Source organism: Anser anser (genome assembly GCF_964211835.1).
Source record: "Anser anser genome assembly, chromosome: 11".
Taxonomy (NCBI): domain Eukaryota; kingdom Metazoa; phylum Chordata; class Aves; order Anseriformes; family Anatidae; genus Anser; species Anser anser.
In genome coordinates, this window is record NC_139732.1 from 13,171,056 (window position 1) to 13,186,046 (window position 14,991).

The window sequence follows — 14,991 nt, forward strand, 5'->3', positions numbered from 1 at the left end:
GCAGGCGGAGACGCTGCGCGGTGTGGGTGCGCTTGGGCTTTATTGGAGACGGGAGGGAGAAGGAGGCGAAGGCGGCCCCGTCCTCGGTCCGGCGCCGGTCCGCGGGCTCCGGCATCAGCGGCGCTGGTTCAGCCCCGTCAGGTTGGTGATCTGCGGGACACGGAGACGCGGGCGGCAGGTCAGCAACCGGCGGCCCCCCGCAGCCGAAGCCAAGGGGCTCCGGCAGGCGCCTGCTCGGGAGGCAGCGGTGAGAGCCGCAGGTTGGGGTCACAGCAAGTAGGATAATGCAAAAAGCTCGGAGAAACGGTGCCCTGGGTACCCTCGGGAAGAGCCGGCAGCTTTCCTGAGAGCTGCAAAAGGCCCTCCTTGCTTGCTAGGTTCGGGGGCTTGAGCTGGGTTTTATTTCTGTGACTGCACAAGCCCACAGTGAATGCAAGCCCTCTGCTTTGCACGCAGCTGGAGCGCCCGGCACACCCGTGCAGCGCCTGCAACCATGGGCGTGGGAGGCCTGTCCATACTGGTTCTTAAGAGTTAACACGCTTGGGATGTTTCTGCCCTAAAACCAGCTGGCTGGAACCCACCCCTCTCCAGAGGAACTCACATCTCATTCCTCTTTTTATCTGCACAGGGGAACTATCGGTGGAACACAGGCAGACAAAACATCCGGGAACATAAAATATTCTAGACCTAAGCTGCACAGTTGTCACGTGTAGGAGAGCATCATACTGATGCACAAGGAGCACAAACAGTGCACCCGGACTTCTCTGATGGAGGATCTTACAATGATATTGACATTTGCGGGACAGCTATGGCTGTGGATGTGGAGCAAGGCTGAGAAATGCTTAAGGAACTATTCCACCATAACTGCAGGTGGAGGGAGGTGAGAGAGATTCTTCACAATTGCTTCATACAGTGAAAATGATTTCTAATTTATATTCCAGGTGGTTTGGCCTTCTTGTACTGGAAATCACAAAAAAACATCTATTACTGATAACAAGGAAATCACTTTGCTGCTAAAATGCAATGGGAGTTGTCCAAAACATCATCACAGTAGGGCAGCGAAGCTCTTAAAAATAGTGTGTGGGTACACAAGGGACTGTTTTGTGTCCTACAGGAAGTGCAGCTACCTCATGGACATACAGATGTCTGGGACGAATGAATTCATGAAGGACACTGCAGTCCCCTGAAACCAAACGCAACTTCCCTGAGCAGGTCACAGTTGTTCAGGTTGCAATATGGGCAGAAACACTGTCAGCCACCCTACAGTGGGCAGCGAGCTCCCCGGGAAGCCAGAGGGAACAGGAGCTTCCATCTTTATTTCCCACACAGCCTTATCACAGACTGCAGCTTGAGGAAGTGATCCTGCTGTGTGGCTCAGGGAGAGGTGCCACCTCCTGTGTGTCCATGAATGCACAAACCTCCAGTCAAGATCTCCAGGGAAGGGACTGGAAGAGGTCTAGTGACAAGTGATGGAGAATGGTGACATTCCCTTATTCTGACCACCTGCCTAAAACTCATTCTGCAGCTTTGGACTTAATTTTATGCTGTATTACAAGTACCTTCACCATAGAATAGCAAACTAAGCCCAAACTACCCATAAAATCATTCTTACGTGTAGTTAAGCTATGAAAGACAATTCTCTTTCATGCTGTAGTCTAGAATCAGGAGGGAAGACATGCTAGCATTAAGCATGGAACAGAACATAATTCTGCCCTTACAGCCTTGTTGGTTTCAGCATTACTTACAGTAACTGCAGCTCCCATCAGGCCCTGGGCAAGTGCTTCTCCGGTTGACTGTACCTGGGAGACGGGGAGAACATAACCTTTAGTTTTCTTCTGCACTTACACTTGTAGATACCCAGATACAGAGACACAATCGTAACAAATGTGTACTTGCTACAAGAAGATGCTGATATAAGCCAAGCACTGAAGAAAAATGATAGCCAGAGATAAGATATAAGGAAGGGATTTCCAGGGAATATACAGCTCCTAATCATTGGGTCAGTCTGACAAAAGTGTTGTTTTATTAGAACACACAAGTATTTATTGATACGGAGCTGACAGCATTTATGCCATCACCCACCAGTATGCCACTGGTCTCTCAGCAAGTATGTGGTCTGCGTGACTGAACAGCCAGCTCTGTCTGCACATGTTTTGGTACAAGACGAATGCTGCATGAATACCTTGTCCACAATGTTACCTGCTTAGCTGTATTGCCCATGTTCATGGCATCAGCTATTCGGTTTTCCAGGAAGCGCCAAGTCTCTTCAAAGTCAGGGGATGAATCCTGCATCATCACCAGTTCTGTGGTGTTGTAGATGCCAGTGAGCACAGCCCGACGAGTGTACCAGTTAAACTGCAGGGGCATGGATTGAGAGAGAGAAAGAGAGGGAGGTGACCTGAAGGGAGATCACTAAAGCAGGCCGGGAGAACCGCAAAGGAAAACAACATACCACCTCCTCACTGTTAGCAACTGGGCAGTCCCTGGTAAACTGCTCAGTGAACAGAGCCCTAGGACTGCATATTCCTTCTTGAATCAAACCGTGCAGCTTCGTCTCTGTGATGCACTGGGCCACCAGCCACCATCTGACAGCACAGCTGATCCCATGGCACCAGACAGAGGTCACAAGCACCATGTATAAAACTGCTCAGCAAAAACACCACCACCTGCTTCTGGTTGCAAGCAGGCACCTGCAGCAAATGTACCCAGCTAGTTGGCTGTATTGTGCAAGAGTTTATCTTTGCTTTAAAGACTGCTAGCAGGAAATGCAACGCTACAATTCTAGATCTGATTCGATGTGTGTAAACACAAGGCTGTGTTTACTACTGAACTTCAGCTGTAGTTCGCTCCAAAAACATATAGAAACAGAACAAACTGATGATAGAACTGTGCACGGCATCACAGAGATACACCTTACCCAAATCCTATAACTGAAATACCAGCATTGCCTGCTAAATCACTAAATACATCAGCACACTGCTGGCAGCAGTCCTGTAGGATATGCTGCAAGGATAGGTTACACAATGCAAAGATTCATAAACTCTTCAGTTTTTCCACTTGCGTTTGAATCACTGGCAGACAATATATACACACTTTTAAAAATGAGTCTTCAACTTCATTTCCTGCTATTATGGTGATTAAACAATTTGGGTACCTAGAAAAAATACTGGTTGTTCCATTCATGATTACAAAGCAACAGGAAAATTAAATCACTGGTCTTAATTTTGAAAACAGTTGGATCAAAAACTCTGCTGTCTGTACCACAACCTGCAAACTGTGACACGGCAAGTAACATGAGGGATGTCACCATTTGCAGCTGGCGCTCTCATCTGTCTGAGACCAAACTCCTTGTGCTGATTTTCTTCCTGCTCTGAAAAACACTTGAAAGGGTCTCTGAGACAACAGCATACCGCACAACTCCTGGCATTGTGAAGAAGGCTCTATTACAAGCGAGATTAAACTCCTTTACTGGAAAGGGGAAGTGGAATCAGCATTGCAGCATCCCACGAAAATGCTTATAATCAATCAGAGGGTGCAAAGAAAAGATAACTTCTACTCCCTGCAGCAGTGAGAAAACTTTAGGAACAGCTCAGTGCAGACACTGATTCTGACGTGTGAATTCAACTTTCATAAGGAACTTGTAGCTCCTGATGCAATCACAGTCTTTTTTTTTCTAGTTTATTCCTTTTTCCATCATCTTATTTATTTTTTCACTGCAGTAGCTTCTCTTTCATATTCAGATAAAAGAAGTTTATTAAAGTAGTTTGTTAAAATGATTCATATAGCTTTTCCCATCTCTCCCTACGTCAATATGAATTAAAATAATTTATTAATTAATCAAGGTTATAATTTTTCTTTTATTTCCTTCCAGAAAGATGAAAGCTTTAATAACCTATTCGCATTTTTAGGTAGATTCTTTAAAAGATTTTCAAGTCAAATCTGTAAATGCTACTGTTGGTAGAAGACACAGCTGCTTCAACAGAGACACACTGCTTGCTAACTGAATTGGATCAACTTCTTAGTCTCTAAGTCTTAACAATTTTGTCTTCCCCCCCAAAAAAAAAGCACTTATGAATAAGTCTAGGAACATCAGCCCTTTTAATTTGCACTAATCCCATCGGCATTAAATTTGTATTTAGTCCCTTTGGCTCCTAAGTCTCTTTGGAAATTACAGTATGGCTTCTGAAGACCCTTGGGTGCTTCTAAAAGCATCTTCCCTCATTCAGAAAATGGATCATTTCAAGAGCGGCATGGCCTACTTCAACCCATCATTTTCCTAAAGTGCAGATGGGTAGAACCAGCCTGTCTGCAAGGCACAAGGACTTACGTCCGTAGACTGGTCTCCGGCATAGTGCCATATATCATCAATCATGCTGGTGAGGAGGTTGAGGCTGGAAGGGATGTTATGTGGGAGCAACAGGATGCTGACAGCCTGAGAAGAAAATACACAGGGAAATGGAAGAGTCAAACATAGAAGGACATAACATGAAAACAGACCAATGTTTCTCTGCTCTGTTATATTTTTGCTGTTGCTGTTGACTTGACTCCAGCTCCAAATGACAAGACCAAGTTCTGTTCACCTGCCACTGGTCTTTCCAAGCAGCAAGATTTGCAGGGAGTGTACAGTGTGGCAGCCAACCTCACAACTTGGCCTCCACTGGAGCCCAAGCTCCCTGCTCAGCTTGAATGCCTCTGTGTTGGCTCTCTGAGCTGTTTCTCCAGGCACGGAAACACAGGACAGGCTGAGCTGGCTCACCTGTGTGCTGTGTCCCTGCAGGCAGGGATGGAGCCAAACCTGTCTCTGAATTTGACTTTGAACTCCAATCAGCTACTAAGGGCAGAACAGACAGCTATAATGGCCCTCCTTCAGCCTCTGAAACCAGTAACAACACCAGGAGAGTCACAAACCACCCACACCCTTCACCAGACAATCTATGCTATTTGTAACAAAAGCATGAATCCTATCTTCTTTCTCTGCAAGGAGAGTTGGATTCAGCTGCCCAGAGGCCAGCAATGACTGGATAACTGAGGCTTTGTAGGCCAAGGTTGGGAACTCTTCATTTGTTACTATAGCCACAATTCCCATCTGACCCTGAGAAGAATGGCTTGAGATTTGCATTTGAATTTTGAAGCACGGAGCACTCTCAGTTCACCTGAAGAAGACAGCTTCTTCACATTGTCAAGGGTTTGCCATTCGCATACTAGGCAGGCAGTTTCTTGCAACGAAGCAGTAGTTCTGCATTTTCGGGTGTCAAATGATACTAGTGCAGCCAAAACAATACTGCAAGGAGCCTGACACTGCAGTGACACTAAATACAACTGAGCAGAGAAACAGGTTATCCCCCTGTGGATCCCAGATGGGTGGAGCGAACAATGGAGAGGTTTGTGTTTCTGGAAAGGCAAGGAATAGTTGCTAGACACTTTTAACTGCCTTCTTCAAGGGTGCTCTCTTTTTGAAGGCTACAAATCATTTGAAACCAGCGAGGGTTTCATTTATAACCTTGAACTATTCTGGTGGATAGACTATGTTGAAAGCCACAGGGTGTTTAAAATACACGCACAAAAAAAAAGACAATCCTTATATGCATTTTATACCTGGGGCCATTTCTCAATATATGGAATCAGCATCCTCAGCCTGGCTTCTACAGCATCTCTCAGGAATTGATCTGTAGGCTTCTTCCTGGGTGAGGAAAAAAATACAAATATGAAGAACATCCAAGTTAAAATCGGTTCTTGAGAACCTCAAGCCTCAGCAACAGCGATGCAAAGTATTGTGTATCCTTGTTGTCTCTAGTCCAGTTCTGTATCTGGGAAAGTGGTATTGCTTGAGTAAATTACATTTATGGATTGCCTCTCTGCCTATCGAGTTCCCAGTGCCTGCCAAGGAAGATGCATTTTTATACCCAGTACTCACTCTGTCTCACCCAACTGCACTAGTTTTTGTTCCTGCTCCAACAGGTCAGACAGCTTGGTGTTGCACTGAGATACAAAGTGCAGGATCAGTTCACTGCCATCGCTGTGAAACATCCCTGCTGCAGCAACAGAGAGACCCAGGGTCTGCAGGGAAAAAGGGAGAAGCACAGATCAGGTCATACACTGCTAAGCAGGATCCAACTAGTAAATATGTTGTATTTATTTTATACATGATATTGTATGAATTTAAATGAAACAATACTGTATTAAAATGCTCTGATACATATTTGCCTCTCATTAGGATCACTACTCTGCATTGTCCCTCAGCTTAACTCTTAACACCGTTAACCTGTAGCTGGGATTCATTCCTGCCCGGTACCATCTGCTGACTGGGGTACGCTGTCCAAGGTTATGTGGGGGAAGCATGCAGGTCTGTCTTTGAACTTCGGTTCCATCCAGCTTTTGACTGGTTCTTTGCTTCTCTCCCACATACCTTGGCTCCCTCTGCAATGGCTTCTGCCGTCCAGCCATGTTCAGGCACAAACTCCAGCGCTGCTGTGAGGATTCGGTGCTGCAGCTGCTCCTCGCTCTCATAGTCCTCTGACTCCTGGCCGCCCTGGCCAGTGTAACTATGAGAAGGTATTGGTACAGTGAGGGGAACGTCACCATCACCCATCAGCAACATGGACTCTACTGCTCACTCACTGCCACCAGTGTGTGTGAACATGCTTTAAGATCTGCTCACTCAGTATACATCTCATGTCTTCCTGTAAAATCCTTCCCCCTCCATTCTAGAAAAAGGAATTTTTAATGAACCTTTGCTGTTAGAGGAGGAGATGGAAATAAGGGAAGGCTCGATCCAGTTGGTTACCTGGAGATCAACCAGCCTCAGATATCCCACTCCTTAAAAAAAAGCAAAAAACAACTAACTACGTTTTTCCCTTTTACGGATATAAGCACATGGACACTGCAGCTATAGATTTACACAAGAACACAGAAGTGCAGGCCTGTGCTCTGCAGACTAGAAAGGCTTCCTTGTGAAAGCAAGTCCCATCTTGTCTCCATGAAGGACAGTGGAATTTGCGCTGTCACAGCTACTGAAGCACCATTAATTCTGGACTGCACTGTCTCTGAGCAGCAGCAAGTTTCAGCAAAGCAAGTCCTTTTGATCTCACTGCCGGCAGGACAGCTCTAAAGCGAGCTACTGAGTTACCTGGGACGAGAGCCCTGAGGTTCATGGTCAGGCTGGGGGTCTGTTGGGGGTGAGTCAAACTGCTGCTGAGGGGAAGATGCCAGCGGCTCCTTCTTCTGCTCATCTGAGGCTCTCCTCAGTACAGCTGAGGCATGGAGGGCCCGCTGGGGTGGGTAGAGCTGGCACCTGAGCCCTGAAAGGGAAACAAGGAGTCAGATGTGTCCTTCAGGTACAAGACAGCACAGGGACTCAAGGTGGAGAAGAGCATTGTGGCAAACACAGCCAAAAGGCATGGAAACCTGCAGGGAACGATATTCTTTACTTCTGAGAAACACCCTTGTCACCCTAGACTTACATTTACTTGATGAAGTGGAAACATCTTCTGAGGAAAGGAATCCTGCACATGGCACATGCAGCAAACAGAAAGGAGTTTTGCAAGCTTGTGCTGGAAAGCACACACACAAACCTGCACCCACCACAGCACGCCTCTGGTCCTTGGCCCATCACAAGGAAAGAACCCAGAACAGGGTCACTGCGGCGCTCGAGTGAGGTAGCAGTTTGAACAGATACCACGTTCCAATTGCTGCTTATGCTCCTCAGGTGACTCAAAGACAGCACACCCGGCAATTAGGGCTACCGTGGGAGAATTTTTAATTTCACTGCAGTGAGGCGTTGTGTTTTTGATGAGCTGGGGCTGCACGAAGGGATAAACACACACACACACACAGACACACACACGCCCTAACGCTTGGGCTCGCTGACAGCCCGCTCACTTCAGGGCCCGCACAGCCCTCCGTCAGCCCTGCGCACAGACACACAGCAGCGCGGTGCCGCGGGGCTGCAGCAGCCCACCCTGCCCGCTCCCCCCGCACCGGCCCCGACGGGCACCGCACGGCCCGGGCCAGGCCTCGCCCCGCTGCGTGGGGCGGGGGGGGCGGGCGGCCCCGCACCGCTGCCCTTCACCTCACCTTCCCCCGGCCCCCCACGCCCCGCCCGCCAAGCGCACGGGCACGGGCACGGGCACGGGCACGAGCAGGGGCACGGCCGCGAGCGCGAGCACGAGCGCGAGCACACGCCCCCCGCCCCCTCACCCGCGCGGCCCCGCCACAGCCGCCAGCCCGCCCGCCGCAGGCTGCCTGCCGCCGCCGCCGCCATTTTGGAAGCGGGCAGGGCGCGATGACGCAGCGGGGCAGGGCCGTGACGGTGTCAGAGGGAGCCGAGCCGAGCCGAGCCCGTCCCGCGCCGCCCGCAGGTAAGGGGAGCGGGGCCCGGGCGTTGGCGGCGGTCCTGGGGGCAGCCCCGGCGCTTCCACGGCCTCGCGGGCACGGCCAGGCAGCGCTGCGCCTCCTGCCCTGTCCGCTCGGATCCTCCCGGGCCTGGCTGGGGGCGCCCCCCGGGCTCGGCGGAGGGGCGGCGTCGTTCTGCCTTTCCCACAACGCGCGGGCATGGCTCCGTGGCTGGGTATTTAACCTCCGCTCTCGCTGTGAGGGAACGCGCGCGTTTGTAGGCCCCGTTTTCTGTTGCCTGTACCCGGGAGTTGTGCCCCAGGCCGACAGGACCTGCCTGGCTTCATCCTGAGCTCGCGATTAACTTGAAGCTTTGATGTGCTGGACAAGGTAGCCCAAAGACTTTTTTTTTTTAAACATATGAAAGCTGGAAGCCTGCAGTACTGCTTAAAGCCCCTTCCTTCCCCTGTTTGTGGGAGGAACAGTCCTGTTCTTCACGGCCCGCTGGTGACCGTGACGTGAAGATAAGCCCCACGTCCCGCAGGATGCCTGCTCCGCGTCCCCTCCTTGCCCCACGGGTGACAAAGCAGCTCAGCTGTAACTGCAACGATCTCCTCAGCAGCAGCAGCAGAGGAAAGCACTGCTCAGCTAGACCATGGGGTGCCAGGTGCTTCCCTGAGTTAGCAAGCTAGCTTGGCAGGTTCTATAGCCGCAGGCGTGTGAAAGAAGGAAGACGGCTGGGGTGAGACGGCCCTTCGTTCTAAATAAATTCCACTTACTACTGGAAATCTTAGAGGGGGAAAATACACGCTCCCCTGGAACTCCCCCAGTTATTGGTCGTCCTTGCTTCAACAGCAGTTCCAGGCCTTCATGCCCACTGAAGGCAGGTTAACATCATGTACTTGAAGCAGTAGCTTCCTGCTGTCATTAGATAGGTCTCAGGGCACTGATGCAGGCTGGTGGTCTGGTGTTGCTGTTCGAGTGGCTTGGGCTCAGACTGAAATTATTTCCGTGATGTCGCTTTGGCATCACGTTTGGGATCTGCTGTTACACCTTTTTACCTGAACCTCTCTTGAACAGTCACAGCCTGTTGTTCTGAGAGGAGGGTGTGACTTTGTTTTATTTTTTTCTATGTTAGTCTAACAGATTATGTATCTTTTGAGGTTTTCAGCCACCTGCCTGGGAAAGATGACGTTTTGTCATGGTTAATACAAGTTTACTAGTGTTAATCTTAGTTGTGGTTGCTTAGCTTGCGTTGCAAGCGCCCTCAAGGCCAACTGTGAGGTCCTGTAACCTGTATCATGTGTCTGGGATCTTTTCCTTGTGGCTGGGTTGGCTGTGCAGGCTGGATTACAACCCATTCCTACCAGAGTCGCTTGGACAAGGTTCAGGGTTGTCCCATTCTTCATGTCTGCAGTTTCTAGGAGTCTATGGCATGTTGAGCTTGAGGAACAGGGAGTCAAAATCAACTCCCAGATTGTGGGCAACTCAGTTAACTTTGGTGCAGCACATCCGTGAGCTCTTTGATGAAAACATAGCCATGATAAGGTTTTATCCAGGATGCATAATGTTGTAATGATTTTAGATGATGATCTTAAAACAGACTGTTTTGAAGCAAGTGCATGGCTTATATCTGACTGCAGATGTAGCGGGCAACCATTATGCTCATCACCGTCTCTGTCCTCCATGGTTGTGTTAAATTAGAAAGGCTGCATTGGATGAGTAAAGTGAAAGAGGACAGGAAATTATTTTCAGTAGTTGGTGCTGCAATGAGTACAGGTGACAACATGATTGACTCCTGCCATGACACTTTTATGATGCAGATTTTTTTTGGCCTCTCTCAAAAATACGGTATTTTTAAAGTGTTATTACAGAGACAGGTTTCTCAAAACTTGCTAAATACACATTCAGTTCCCCTCTTCCCTGCTGTGTAATTGTTCTCCCGGTGCCTGCAATGGTAAGAGTTGAAAGAGCTTCAATCTGGAGTGCTGGGAATGCCAAAAGTTACTCTTTTTTTTTTTTTTTCTTCACATATAGTGGAGGCAAACTCTGCTAGGTCATGTTCTGAGTAGGAGACAGTTCTAACTCTCACAAAGTTGTCACTAGTCTTGTATTCCAGAAATCCTGTATACATTTATATTCAAATCCAAAGGAAAGCATGTAATTATTTTTATTTTTTTAAGCATGGCTTGCAATCTCCCTGCGAAACAAGCCTCTAAACTGGAGAAAAACTAGAATTATGCCCTTAAATGTAGATGCTTCTTAATGTCATATGAATGCTTTATTTGTGGGAGCTACGTGCTGCCTGTCTCCAGAAAAATTCCCGTTTATTACAAGAAGTCAGTGCTCAATGACCCAGCCATATTCTGTGAAGGTTTTGGTGCATTTGGCAGTTACCCTTCCTGTCTTCCCCTGCCCTGTCCTTCTGTTTGCTGTTGCCAGGCTGTTGCTGCTGCTGCAGAAATGGGGGAGTATGGGGTTGCACCTGGGCAGCGTGTGGCCGTCATCTGGGACAGTTCCTCGCCGGTTGCAGCACTGAAGGATTTGGTGGATAAAATTCAGGCACTGGTGGGAGCTGATAATCGTGTCTCTGTGGAAAACATTAACCAACTGTCTCAATGTAAGAATGATCCTAATTTTTCACTGCTTCTTTTAAAGGGAGAGGGTACTTTATCTTACGAGCTCACGTGTTCCCTGGTTTGTAAGTCAGCATTCAGAACAGCAATAGCACCCACTGTTAGTGCTCTCCACCGGCAATGCAGCAAAGACAGTGATATACCCTGGTCATGCTTCCTATGACTGGTGTCTTTAACCAGTTATTGCTGTTATACACAGGCATGAGAGTTGAAGAGGAATGTAGGATTGATTATTAAGCAAAGATTTGTGTGTGTGTGTGCGTGTAAAATTGTACCATCTTATGTCTTTCTTTCTTTGCAGCGGCACACAAGGAGTCCAGTTTTGATGTAATTCTATCTGGCATGGTACCAGGCAGTACTGTGCAGCACACCACAGAGGTATTGGCAGAAATAGCTCGGATACTTAAGCCTGGGGGACGTGTACTTCTGAAAGAACCGGTGGTTACAGACTCAGGTGAGAGAATCTGCATCAGCCTTGCTTTTGTGGCAACAGAGAAATTCCTGTGAGAATTACTCTGTAATGAAAGGCATCAGGAACACTTGCTCCCATTTAGAGATTTTCACTCTCCTGACACACTAACCTGAATAGCATTTTTTTTAATCATGTGTTTAAGCTGATAGCCATCAGGGGTTTCTGCAGGCATTCTCCTTCTATCAAAAGTGCAGGACAGGCATGTTCCTGAACTACACCGAAAACCTCAGTGGACTCTGGTTTTCTCCTAGAGGTTGTAGTGTTAATAGATTGTCACAGGTGCTGTGTTTCGGAGCCTCCAAATTGATTTTTAAAATGGGTGACAAATGCTGAGAGAGGCTGTCCCAGAAATCAGTTGAGAAGAGGTAGAAGTGTTTGGACTAAGTTCTAAAAGTGAAGCCAGAGCACCCAGCACAGCAGGCTGGTGGAACACAGAAGGAGGTGGACACAAGATTATTCTTTGTCTTAATGCCTGACCTGCATTCAAACCTTGCTGGCATAGAGTTGGTTTAGGAAGAAATGAGGAAATAACATGCCATCTGATAAGAACAGAAGCATCTGTGCTGATGATGTTTCTACTGGCACAATCTGCAGCACTGAAAATAGTGGTATAATTGGCAACAGAAGCTCTTCCAGTTTAGGAAGATTTGCCATTGTTTTGAAGCTGGCAGTGGCGCTGCAGGGCAGAGGTACAATACCAGGATGGGAGACGTTCCTGGGACAGAATGAAGAATGTGCACAGTCTGGAGTAGATGGGTTTTTTTGGTTTCCAAAGTCACATCTGGCAGGCTGGAACTTGGTGGACCTGGAATAAAGTGCAAGTGAGAGTATGGAGACAAGGTGGCTGAACTCAGCACAATCCTGTGCCCAAGGGACGAAGCCTGTAATGAGTCTTCGATGAAATAGTGACTGTAGTAACTTATGCCTATTGGAACAAGGCTCTTGAATGTTATGTTTCTGAATTTAATGCTCATTTAGGAATCCATGTTTTGAAAATTCATGAGTTGTTTACTGCAATATATGAAAATGTTTTGGGGGATCTTTTTTTTTCTTTCGTTCCTTTTAAAATTGGTGTTGATTGTGTTGAAGGAGGTTTTGGCATATGTAGAACAAATCTGGAGCTAGAACCAACTTTGTGATCCCAGGCCATTATTCTAATGAACAAGCTGCTCACTCTTTTTGGTTTGTTCCTGCTGTCACTGGAGAGGGCCCATTTTAAAGCAAAGGTTTGGCTTCAGTACCTCCTTGTAAAGCTGTCTTGCTTTTCCAGGTTTCAAGCACCATATCTGTTTCTTAGTGACCTCTATTCTTGTTCTTCCCTCCTGCTATTTCCTGCTTTTGTGTCTTCCAGGAAACAACAGCAGAATCAAGACAGCAGCCAAACTCTTCGCAGCTCTGACTCTCTCTGGGATAGTGGAAGTGAAGGAGGTATGTATGTACTTACTCTTCCAGAACTCCCTTATGCTGTTACCTTGAAATATTAGATGAGGACTTGATGGGTAGCAAGATGTTTTGCTACCCTGGTTTACTGTAAATGTGCATGGACATTGCATGCCCCAAACATTTGCTACTGCAAAGGTAGTGTTGTTCTTTAGGGTTGAAAATAGAAGAGAAACTGTCCTTTGTCATGACCGATTGCTTGTGTCATACTGATCAACTCTTTCTGCTGCACTGCAACTAGGACTGACTCACCCTCTGCTCTGAAGGATAAGCAGCTGGAGCCAGACACAACTGATTATCTGTGTTAACATGAATAATGTACAGGGCACTGAAATAAGGTGGCTCTGTGTGAAGTTAACCTAAGATCTTGCATTGCAGCTGCAAAAGGAACCTTTGACCCCAGAGGAGGCCCAGTCAGTCCAAGGACATTTGGATTACCAAGGCAATGACCTTCTCATTGTTCGGATAGAAGGCAGGAAACCCAACTTCGAAGTGGGATCCTCAAGTCAGCTCAAACTATCCTTTGCCAAGAAACCTGGTCCTTCAGGTAATGTGTGGTGCTTGCTGAATGTGTGGATCACCTGCCTCTCAGGTGACCAATATTCCTTGGAGCAGGGAGACTGCTCTGTGGTAGGGAGTGTTACATAAAAATCTGCAGAGTGGGGGCTTTCCAAAGTTTTTGAATTCTCTATTTGTTGGAAATATGGGGCAAAATATTGCCCAAAATTTGTTGGGCAATGGCTGGATTAGCTACTATTTTTTACTTGTTTTGGCTCCAGGAAAACCCTCTGTGGATCCAGCCACTGCTAAGCTGTGGACACTCTCTGCCAATGATATGAATGATGAAGAGATGGTATCCATTTTTATTTGTGAGACTTCGCTGTCATTCCTTCTCTCTTCTATTCTTTCCTACTCTAACTAGTTTCAGTCATGTCTCATGGGAAGCTTTACAACGTAAGAGATAGAAAAGAATCTCTAGGGTAAAATTTCTCAGCTGCTGTATGAGGTGTTGGGTGCCCAGAGGTGTGGTGAGGGTGGAGAGGAGACAAGGTTAAGAGGGAATGGCTGCAGCACTTTATTGCTAGTGCTACAAACGGGGACATTTCTGTGAACACAGCACAGCGATGTCATTCCCTACTAACACGTCCATTTGCTGTGTGTTATCTTCCATGGTATACTCCAGGATCTTCTGGACTCTGATGAACTGTTAGATTCAGAGGATTTGAAAAAGCCAGATCCAGCTTCCCTCAGAGCTCCATCCTGCAAAGAAATGGGCAAAAAGAAAGCCTGCAAGAACTGGTCAGTGCTGGGATTAGCATATCAGTGAACCTCTTAACTGTAATATTGAAACTTTAATGTTGCATGTTTTTTAAAAAGATTGTGGGGACTTCAAAGCATGATTCAGTTGGTTCATGTCCTTTCTTATCTTAGCTATTTGAGTGTGAATCCAAACAGAGTGAGAATTGGTTAGCTACGCCAAAACTGCTACAAACTGCCACATTGATATGATCAACACTCTTCTTGGAGGTAGCTGCACAGTTTGCGCAGCCTTCACTAAAATCCTGGTTCCTCAGATTCCAAGGAGAAATAGTTCATGTAGCAAATGTTTTAGAGTCATTTCTCACTCAGTTCAACTGGACAAGTGTGTTTCAACTCTTGTTCTGCAAACTGTTGTATTGGAGAACAAGGTGTGTGAGAGTCCCAGAGCTGTCTGTGTCGTGTGACAAAGTGAGGGCTGTTGTGTGTGAACAGGTCTGGAACAAGTATTGGTGACTCACAACCTGTAAGCAGAAAGATGCAAGTGATTTCTTTATTTTCTGCAGCACATGTGGCCTGGCTGAAGAGCTAGAACAGGAGAAGAAGAGCTCACAGCCCAAATCTGCCTGTGGAAATGTAAATAGTCATTTTTGTTTCTATGTTGTGGTTTGCAAGATGCAGCATGTGTCTAAGAACAGTTTTCTCTGGTGACTGCTCCCTAAGCTCACTTACTGCTTTCAAATACTGCCTGTGTGGGTGCTGCAGAGCATCTGTTTTTACTCATCTTGATTCTTAAAACAGCCTGCTCTCTTGTGCCTGCATGCTATATAGCAATGCATGCTGTCTGCTACAGTG

The 14,991-nt window shown here is 47.2% G+C and overlaps 2 protein-coding genes and 1 long non-coding RNA gene across 5 annotated transcripts in view; 2 read left to right on the forward strand and 1 right to left on the reverse strand.

Moving 5' to 3' along the window:
• Positions 1-3,837, forward strand: LOC310879856. Its single transcript, XR_014571183.1, has 2 exons — positions 1-141; positions 629-3,837. It is a non-coding gene; the product is annotated as an uncharacterized lncRNA (long non-coding RNA).
• COQ9 (coenzyme Q9) lies at positions 19-8,334 on the reverse strand. Of its 2 annotated transcripts, XM_083794739.1 has the most exons (9): positions 8,197-8,334; positions 7,127-7,298; positions 6,407-6,542; positions 5,915-6,057; positions 5,596-5,680; positions 4,328-4,432; positions 2,200-2,355; positions 1,746-1,799; positions 19-150 (listed from the first exon to the last, which is right to left on the reverse strand). In XM_083794739.1, exons 1-9 carry the CDS (start codon positions 8,258-8,260, stop codon positions 115-117), a joined length of 951 nt encoding a protein of 316 aa, XP_083650865.1. In that variant the 5' UTR covers positions 8,261-8,334; the 3' UTR covers positions 19-114. The 2 variants fall into 2 exon arrangements, with proteins under 2 accessions (XP_083650865.1, XP_083650864.1); XM_083794738.1 differs by lacking the exon at positions 19-150 and having other exon boundaries at positions 1,514-1,799.
• CIAPIN1 (cytokine induced apoptosis inhibitor 1) overlaps positions 8,222-14,991 on the forward strand; it is an 8,369-nt gene continuing 1,599 nt past the window's right edge. Inside the window, exons 1-8 of one of the 2 annotated variants that reach the window (XM_083794760.1) lie at positions 8,222-8,357; positions 10,774-10,951; positions 11,269-11,421; positions 12,791-12,867; positions 13,258-13,426; positions 13,659-13,732; positions 14,063-14,178; positions 14,703-14,772. In XM_083794760.1, coding sequence (XP_083650886.1) covers positions 10,795-10,951; positions 11,269-11,421; positions 12,791-12,867; positions 13,258-13,426; positions 13,659-13,732; positions 14,063-14,178; positions 14,703-14,772 — 816 coding nt within the window. In that variant the 5' untranslated portion in view covers positions 8,222-8,357; positions 10,774-10,794. Of the gene's footprint in view, positions 8,358-8,565; positions 8,722-10,773; positions 10,952-11,268; positions 11,422-12,790; positions 12,868-13,257; positions 13,427-13,658; positions 13,733-14,062; positions 14,179-14,702; positions 14,773-14,991 lie in introns of those variants that run through there. The other variant, XM_083794761.1, reaches the window with a different exon arrangement.